Source organism: Oncorhynchus gorbuscha, linkage group LG19 (assembly GCF_021184085.1).
Source record: "Oncorhynchus gorbuscha isolate QuinsamMale2020 ecotype Even-year linkage group LG19, OgorEven_v1.0, whole genome shotgun sequence".
Taxonomy (NCBI): Eukaryota; Metazoa; Chordata; class Actinopteri; order Salmoniformes; family Salmonidae; genus Oncorhynchus; species Oncorhynchus gorbuscha.
Genome location: NC_060191.1, coordinates 4463787 through 4472642, shown reverse-complemented (window position 1 = coordinate 4472642; position 8856 = coordinate 4463787). Strand labels below are relative to the sequence as shown.

The window sequence follows — 8856 nt, the reverse complement described above, 5'->3', positions numbered from 1 at the left end:
CTCCATTCCTCCCATACCTTCATACCTCCATCCCTCCCATACCTTCATACCTCCATTCCTCCCATACCTTCATACCTCCATCCCTCCCATACCTTCATACCTCCATCCCTCCCATACCTTCATACCTCCATCCCTCCCATACCTTCATACCTCCATTCCTCCCATACCTTCATACCTCCAATCCCCCCATACCTTCATACCTCCATCCCTCCATCCCCCCATCCCTCCTTCCCATTCATCCCTCCATCCTTCCCATACATCCGACCCTCCCATCCCTCCTTCCCATCCATCCCTCCATCCCTCCCATACCTCTATGCCTCCATACCTCCATCCCTCCCATCCCTCCAGCCCTCCATCACTCCCATACCTCTGTACCTCCATCCCTCCCCCCTCCATCTGTCCCTCCATCTCTCTCATCCCTCCATCCCTCCTCCCCGCCATCCCTCCTCCCCTCCATCTGTCCCTCCATCCCTCACATCCCTCCATACCTCCTCCCCTCCATCCCTCCTCCCCTCTATCTGTACCTCCATCCCTCCTCCCCTCCATCCCTCCTCCCCTCTATCTGTACCTCCATCCCTCCCATCCCTCCATACCTCCTTCCCTCCATCCCTCCTCCCCTCTATCTGTACCTCCATCCCTCCCATCCCTCCATACCTACTTCCCTCCATCCCTCCTCCCCTCCATCTGTCCCTCCACCCCTCCCATCCCTCCATACCTCCCCCCTCCATCCCTCCTCCCTCCACCCCTCCATCTGTCCCTCCATCCCTCCATACCTCCTCCCCTCCATCCCTCCTCCCCTCCATCTGTCCCTCCATCCTTCCATACCTCCTTCCCTCCATCCCTCCTCCCCTCCATCTGTACCTCCATCCCGCCCATCCCTCCCATACCTCCGTCCCTCCGATCCTCCTTCTCATCCATCCCTCCATACCTTCATACCTCCATTCCTCCCATACCTTCATACCTCCATCTCATACCTTCATACCTCCATCCCTCCCATACCTTCATACCTCCATTCATCCCATACCTCCATCCCACCATCCCTCCCATACCTTCATACCTCCATTCCTCCCATACCTTCATACCTCCATCCCTCCCATACCTTCATACCTCCATTCCTCCCATACCTTCATACCTCCATCCCTCCCATACCTTCATACCTCCATCCCTCCCATACCTTCATACCTCCATTCCTCCCATACCTTCATACCTCCATCCCTCCCATACCTTCATACCTCCATCCCTCCCATACCTTCATACCTCCATTCCTCCCATACCTTCATACTTCCATCCCTCCCATACCTCCATCCCTCCCATACCTTCATACCTCCATCCCTCCCATACCTCCATCCCACCATCCCTCCCATACCTCCATCCCTCCCATACCTTCATACCTCCATTCCTCCCATACCTTCATACCTCCATTCCTCCCATACCTTCATACCACCATCCCTCCCATACCTTCATACCTCCATCCCTCCCATACCTTCATACCTCCATTCCTCCCATACCTCCATCCCACCATACCTTCATACCTCCATTCCTCCCATACCTTCATACCTCCATCCCTCCCATACCTTCATACCTCCATCCCTCCCATACCTTCATACCTCATTCCTCCCATACCTTCATACCTCCATCCCTCCCATACCTTCATACCTCCATCCCTCCCATACCTTCATACCTCCATCCCTCCCATACCTTCATACCTCCATCCCTCCCATACCTTCATACCTCCATTCCTCCCATACCTTCATACCTCCATCCCTCCCATACCTTCATACCTCCATTCCTCCCATACCTTCATACCTCCAATCCCCCATACCTTCATACCTCCATCCCTCCATCCCCCCATCCCTCCTTCCCATTCATCCCTCCATCCTTCCCATACATCCGACCCTCCCATCCCTCCTTCCCATCCATCCCTCCCATCCCTATGCCTCCATCCCTCCCATCCCTCCAGCCTTCCATCACTCCCATACCTCTGTACCTCCATCCCTCCCCCTCCATCTGTCCCTCCATCTCTCTCATCCCTCCATCCCTCCTCCCCGCCATCCCTCCTCCTCCATCTGTCCCTCCATCCCTCACATCCCTCCATACCTCCTCCCCTCCATCCCTCCTCCCCTCTATCTGTACCTCCATCCCTCCTCCCCTCCATCCCTCCTCCCCTCTATCTGTACCTCCATCCCTCCCATCCCTCCATACCTCCTTCCCTCCATCCCTCCTCCCCTCTATCTGTACCTCCATCCCTCCCATCCCTCCATACCTACTTCCCTCCATCCCTCCTCCCCTCCATCTGTCCCTCCACCCTCCCATCCCTCCATACCTCCCCCTCCATCCCTCCTCCCTCCACCCCTCCATCTGTCCCTCCATCTGTCCCTCCATCCCTCCATACCTCCTCCCTCCATCCCTCCTCCCCCTCCATCTGTCCCTCCATCCTTCCATACCTCCTTCCCTCCATCCCTCCTCCCCTCCATCTGTACCTCCATCCCTCCATCCCGCCCATCCTCCCATACCTCCGTCCCTCCGATCCCTCCTTCTCATCCATCCCTCCATACCTTCATACCTCCATTCCTCCCATACCTTCATACCTCCATCCCATACCTTCATACCTCCATCCCTCCCATACCTTCATACCTCCATTCATCCCATACCTCCATCCCACCATCCCTCCCATACCTTCATACCTCCATTCCTCCCATACCTTCATACCTCCATCCCTCCCATACCTTCATACCTCCATTCCTCCCATACCTTCATACCTCCATCCCTCCCATACCTTCATACCTCCATCCCTCCCATACCTTCATACTTCCATTCCTCCCATACCTTCATACCTCCATCCCTCCCATACCTTCATACCTCCATCCCTCCCATACCTTCATACCTCCATTCCTCCCATACCTTCATACTTCCATCCCTCCCATACCTCCATCCCTCCCATACCTTCATACCTCCATCCCTCCCATACCTCCATCCCACCATCCCTCCCATACCTCCATCCCTCCCATACCTTCATACCTCCATTCCTCCCATACCTTCATACCTCCATTCCTCCCATACCTTCATACCACCATCCCTCCCATACCTTCATACCTCCATCCCTCCCATACCTTCATACCTCCATTCCTCCCATACCTCCATCCCACCATACCTTCATACCTCCATTCCTCCCATACCTTCATACCTCCATCCCTCCCATACCTTCATACCTCCATCCCTCCCATACCTTCATACCTCCATTCCTCCCATACCTTCATACCTCCATCCCTCCCATACCTTCATACCTCCATTCCTCCCATACCTTCATACCTCCATCCCTCCCATACCTTCATACCTCCATCCCTCCCATACCTTCATACCTCCATCCCTCCCATACCTTCATACCTCCATCCCTCCCATACCTTCATACCTCCATCCCTCCCATACCTTCATACCTCCATTCCTCCCATACCTTCATACCTCCATTCCTCCCATACCTTCATACCTCCAATCCCCCATACCTTCATACCTCCATCCCTCCATCCCCCATCCCTCCTTCCCATTCATCCCTCCATCCTTCCCATACATCCGACCCTCCCATCCCTCCTTCCCATCCATCCCTCCATCCCTCCCATACCTCTATGCCTCCATACCTCCATCCCTCCCATCCCTCCAGCCCTCCATCACTCCCATACCTCTGTACCTCCATCCCTCCCCCTCCATCTGTCCCTCCATCCCTCACATCCCTCCATACCTCCTCCCCTCCATCCCTCCTCCCCTCTATCTGTACCTCCATCCCTCCTCCCTCCATCCCTCCTCCCCTCTATCTGTACCTCCATCCCTCCCATCCCTCCATACCTCCTTCCCTCCCTCCCTCCTCCTCCCCTCTATCTGTACCTCCATCCCTCCCATCCCTCCATACCTACTTCCCTCCATCCCTCCTCCCCTCCATCTGTCCCTCCACCCCTCCCATCCCTCCATACCTCCCCCCCTCCATCCCTCCTCCCCTCCACCCCTCCATCTGTCCCTCCATCTGTCCCTCCATCCCTCCATACCTCCTCCCCTCCATCCCTCCTCCCCTCCATCTGTCCCTCCATCCTTCCATACCTCCTTCCCTCCATCCCTCCTCCCTCCATCTGTACCTCCATCCCTCCATCCCGCCCATCCCTCCATACCTCCTTCCCTCCATACCTCCTCCCTTCCATCTGTACCTCCATACCTCCATCCCTCTCATCCCTCCATCCTTCCCTTTCCATCACCTGTTCTCTCTATCTGCTGTGTCTGAGTACCTGGAATGACTTGCCCTGACAGTCTCAGGTGGTTTACATAAGCAAACAATTGGGGAAACGGCTGCAGAGTGCACACTGTTCTGTTTCCAAGCCTGTTGAAGATCCATAATGGTTGACGTGGTGCTGTTTGAGACTAGAACAGAATCTAGAGTATGAGAAGACATTGCTGTTTGAGACTAGAACAGAATCTAGAGTATGAGAAGACATTGCAGTTTGAGACTAGAACAGAATCTAGAACATTGAGACTAGAACAGAATCTAGAGTATGAGAAGACATTGCTGTTTGAGACTAGAACAGAATCTAGAGTATGAGAAGACATTGCTGTTTGAGACTAGAACAGAATCTAGAGTATGAGAAGACATTGCTGTTTGAGACTAGAACAGACTCTAGAATATGAGAAGACATTGTCCTTTTTCCTCATTCCTGCCCCTTTTGCTGGATGGTCTTCAGATCAGTATGTAGTAACTGTATGTAGTCTTCTGCTCTGAACACAGACTGCTGTCTCATACTGACAGACCGACTTTCCCTCACGCCGTCTATCTCTCTCTGTCTGCCTCTATATTCCCATCCATCCATCTCCCATTATCTACTGAACTCAGAGCCCTTCCATCCATCTGGCCTGTCTTAAACCTCCACCGTCATCCTGATCACAGCTGGTTAAACCTGATCGAAGATCACTTTGTCTTTCTGCCTTCTAATGGTTGGAGATTGGGTATTGGGATTGCATAAACAGATCCCAGACCTGTGCTTAAGGCATCGTCTACTTAGAAAGCGTGAGGGATGGTAACATGTTGGAACTTTTTAAAGGTAATAATACCCTGGCATCCTTTCTGTTTGTCACACAAGCACACAGTCAGTCAGGAGAGTGCCTAACCCAACATGACATCAGCTAATGTGTCTCTAAGTCTACTTCATACACAGGGTGCAGTCCCTGTTTCTGCTAACGGGATTCCCCTCGTTAAGTCCATAAGGAGGTCATCTCAAGGGGGGTAATAGTAAAGAGGGAGGGGTATAGAGGATGAGGGGGGAATGGTTTGAGTAGTAGATCCTCAGGGAGGAAAGCTGTCATTTTCACCTGAGAGGGCAATAGAACACACAGCACAAGGAGTGGAGGAGAGCAGGAAAGGAGAGCAGGAAGAACTTTGTCTGTGGGGTTGCTCCTCTCATTGCCTTCAGTTGACCTCAAGGCTTTGTGGAGCTGGACTATGGGACACGGTTAGCTACAGTATATGGCCACTGGCTGAAGCTCTAAGGACTTTATGGGTGTTTGAGGCTCAGGCCTACTGTAGATGTCTGGGTAAGGAAGTACTGGACTGGGCTTGTTGTGTGTGTCTATCTGAAACGCTGCACATGTTGTCTGGGTGTAATCTCTAACTGCCTGTCTGTGTCCTTGTCCTTGCAGGTACTGAGCCCCTGAGTCATTGTCTATGAATACACTGGCTGTCTGTACTGTAGTGAGTGGGTTCAAGCCAGCTAACCTCAAGGAGGAAGATGTGGGAGATGTGCACAGACACAAACATATGTCCTACAGAACATGAATGAAAAAGAACACTCTTTGATGCTTCTGAGTGTGAAGTAACACACAGGTTACACTACAGAGAGTTCTGGACTTACTCTCCCTTTCTCTCCCTTTCTCTCTCTCTCTCTCTCTCTCTCTCTCTCACACACACACACACGCACACACCCTAACACACACCCCCTGAGACATGGATACTATGGTGAAGCAGTCTCTGGTGGTGCCCATGAAGAAGCTGTCCAGCTGTGTGACAGGAGTGAAGGAGAGAGAGGTGTGGGCCAGGCGCAGGGCCAAGAGTGGGACAGGAGGAGTAAAGAGCAGCCCTCCACGGACTGGACAGACCTCCGTCACACGCTCCTACCAAACTGACCTGGAGAAGGAGAGGTGAGTGACCGCAGACATAACTACAACATGACCACTGTGGTCAATGTGGAGATTAGAAACAACACCATGAGGAGATTATGGATGAAAACCAGCTTGGTAACAGACAGGTTGGGGGTTGGCTGTGATAGGTTTTAGGGCAGGGATGTATTTATGTTTGTGTGTGTGTCTGTCTATGTGTTACATGTAGTTGTGTTGATTCCAGGATGCTGAGGGAAGCCCTGAATGCTCAGAAGCATGCAGAGAGAGCCGCCATGAGGGATCACTTCAGGAAGAAGTACCAGCTCTCCAAGGCTAGTGTGTTGCATTCGCAGAACAAATTATATCCCTATCTCCTAGCCCCTATCTCCTATCTCCTAGCCCCTATCTCCTAGCCCCTATTTCCTAGCCCTTATCTCCTAGCCCTTATCTCCTATCTCCTAGCCCCTATCTCCTAGCCCCTATCTTCTAGCCCATATCTTCTAGCTCCTATCTCCTAGCCCCTAGTCCCTATCTCCTAGACCCTATCTCCTATCTCCTAGACCATATCTCCTAGCCCCTATCTCCTAGCCCTTAGCTCCTATCTCCTAGACCCTATCTCCTAGACCCTATCTCCTAGACCCTATCTCCTAGACCCTATCTCCTAGCTCCTATCTCCTAGCCCCTATCTCCTAGACCCTATCTCCTAGCCCCTATCTCCTATCTCCTAGCCCCTATCTCCTAGCCCCTATTTCCTAGCCCTTATCTCCTAGCCCTTATCTCCTATCTCCTAGCCCCTATCTCCTAGCCCCTATCTTCTAGCCCATATCTTCTAGCTCTCTCCTAGCCCCTAGTCCCTATCTCCTAGACCCTATCTCCTATCTCCTAGCCCCTATCTCCTAGCCCCTATCTCCTAGCCCTTAGCTCCTATCTCCTAGACCCTATCTCCTAGACCCTATCTCCTAGACCCTATCTCCTAGACCCTATCTCCTAGCTCCTATCTCCTAGCCCCTATCTCCTAGACCCTATCTCCTAGCCCCTATCTCCTAGCCCCTAGACCCTATCTCCTAGCCCCTAGACCCTATCTCCTAGACCCTATCTCCTATCTCCTAGCCCCTAGCCCCTATCTCCTAGCCCCTATCTCCTAGCCCCTAGACCCTATCTCCTATCTCTTAGCCCCTATCTCCTAGCCCCTAGACCCTATCTCCTATCTCCTAGCCCCTAGCCCCTATCTCCTATCTCCTAGCCCCTATCTCCTAGCCCCTAGACCCCATCTCCTATCTCCTAGCCCCTAGACCCTATCTCCTAGACCCTATCTCCTATCTCCTAAACCCTATCTCCTAGCCCCTAGCCCCTATCTCCTATCTCCTATATATCTCCTAGCCCTTATCTCCTAGCCCCTATCTCCTAGCCCCTGCCCCTATCTCCTAGCCCCTAGACCCTATCTCCTAGACCCTATCTCCTATCTCCTAGCCCCTATCTCCTAGCCCCTAGACCCTATCTCCTAGCCCCCCCTAGCCCCTATCTCCTAGCCCCTAGCCCCTATCTCCTAGCCCCTAGACCCTATCTCCTAGACCCTATCTCCTAGCCCCTAGCCCCATACACATAACCCTTAAAGCAGTGCTGCTTCACCATTTATCTGTCTGGCATCATCCCAGTTCTGATACTGACCATGTTTCTTACTTTGAGGATTTGAGACTGAAGTTAAAAATGGCAGGACTATATTTAAAGTGTATTTTTTCCTCGTCACCCTACCCCTCTCTTCCCAACTCTCTTCCCAACTCTCTTCCCAACCCCCAGAGTTCCAAGGACACCAGCCACCTGAGTGCGGCGCAAGGGAAAGTGGCACTCCCCCGTCAACTGGCTAAACTGATTGGTCCTGACACCCCGGCCAAGGACGATGGCTACAGCCTGCTGAGCGCCTTCCAAGGCCTCAACTTCAACATGGGGATGCTTGGAGGCAAGCAGACCAAGTCGTCCACTCCAATGTCAGTCAACGGAGAGGCCTGCAAAGTCATGTGATCAAAGAGAACATACTAGAAACTACACAGAATCAACCTGCAACATGCTAAAAACATGCATTATGCCCAAATGATGAAGAATAACATTTTAACACAAAGTAGTAGCAGATTATAATAATAATAAATGCCATTTAGCAGACACTTTTATCCAAAGCGACTTACAGTCATGTGTGCATACATTCTATGTATGGGTGGTCCCGGGGATCGAACCCACTACCCTGGCGTTACAAGCGCCATGCTCTACCAACTAAGCTACGGAAGGACCACAGATTGGAGGGAACACATTGGCAGACAACTTTGTCACAACTTTGTCACAGTTGCTCCTCTATCCCTTTATCTCCTTATCTGTCTTTAACTCTCTCTCAATTCAATTCAATTCAAGGGCTTTATTGGCATGGGAAACGTGTTAACATTGCCAAAGCAAGTGAGGTAGATAATATATAAAGTGAATATATAAAGTGAAATAAACAATCAAAATTAACAGTAAACATTACACATACAGACGTTTCAAAACAATAAAGACATTACAAATGTCATATATATATACAGTGTTTTAACAGTGTACAAATACATTAGCATAAAACAAATTAGAATAAATATGGGTTGTATTTACAATGGTGTCTGTTCTTCACTGGTTGCCCTTTTCTCGTGGCAACAGGTCACAAATCTTGCTGCTGTGATGGCACACTGTGGAATTTCACCCAGTAGATAT

General features: G+C 51.4%; 1 protein-coding gene across 2 annotated transcripts; it reads left to right on the top strand.

Moving 5' to 3' along the window:
* The first annotated feature begins 5330 nt into the window (after positions 1-5330).
* LOC124004645 (complexin-3-like) lies at positions 5331-8856 on the top strand. Of its 2 annotated transcripts, none has more exons than XM_046313309.1 (4): positions 5331-5565; positions 5671-6168; positions 6371-6458; positions 7924-8856. In XM_046313309.1, exons 2-4 carry the CDS (start codon positions 5975-5977, stop codon positions 8143-8145), a joined length of 504 nt encoding a protein of 167 aa, XP_046169265.1. In that variant the 5' UTR covers positions 5331-5565; positions 5671-5974; the 3' UTR covers positions 8146-8856. The 2 variants fall into 2 exon arrangements, with proteins under 2 accessions (XP_046169265.1, XP_046169264.1); XM_046313308.1 differs by having other exon boundaries at positions 6356-6458.

Bases quoted from the DNA above. Each gene is read 5' to 3' on its own strand.
- LOC124004645 (XM_046313308.1), top strand. From the start codon at position 5,975: ATGGATACTATGGTGAAGCAGTCTCTGGTGGTGCCCATGAAGAAGCTG. The intron at 6,169-6,355 runs GTGAGTGACCGC...TGTTACATGTAG, and splicing joins ACTGACCTGGAGAAGGAGAG to TTGTGTTGATTCCAGGATGC. The intron at 6,459-7,923 runs GCTAGTGTGTTG...CCCAACCCCCAG, and splicing joins AGAAGTACCAGCTCTCCAAG to AGTTCCAAGGACACCAGCCA.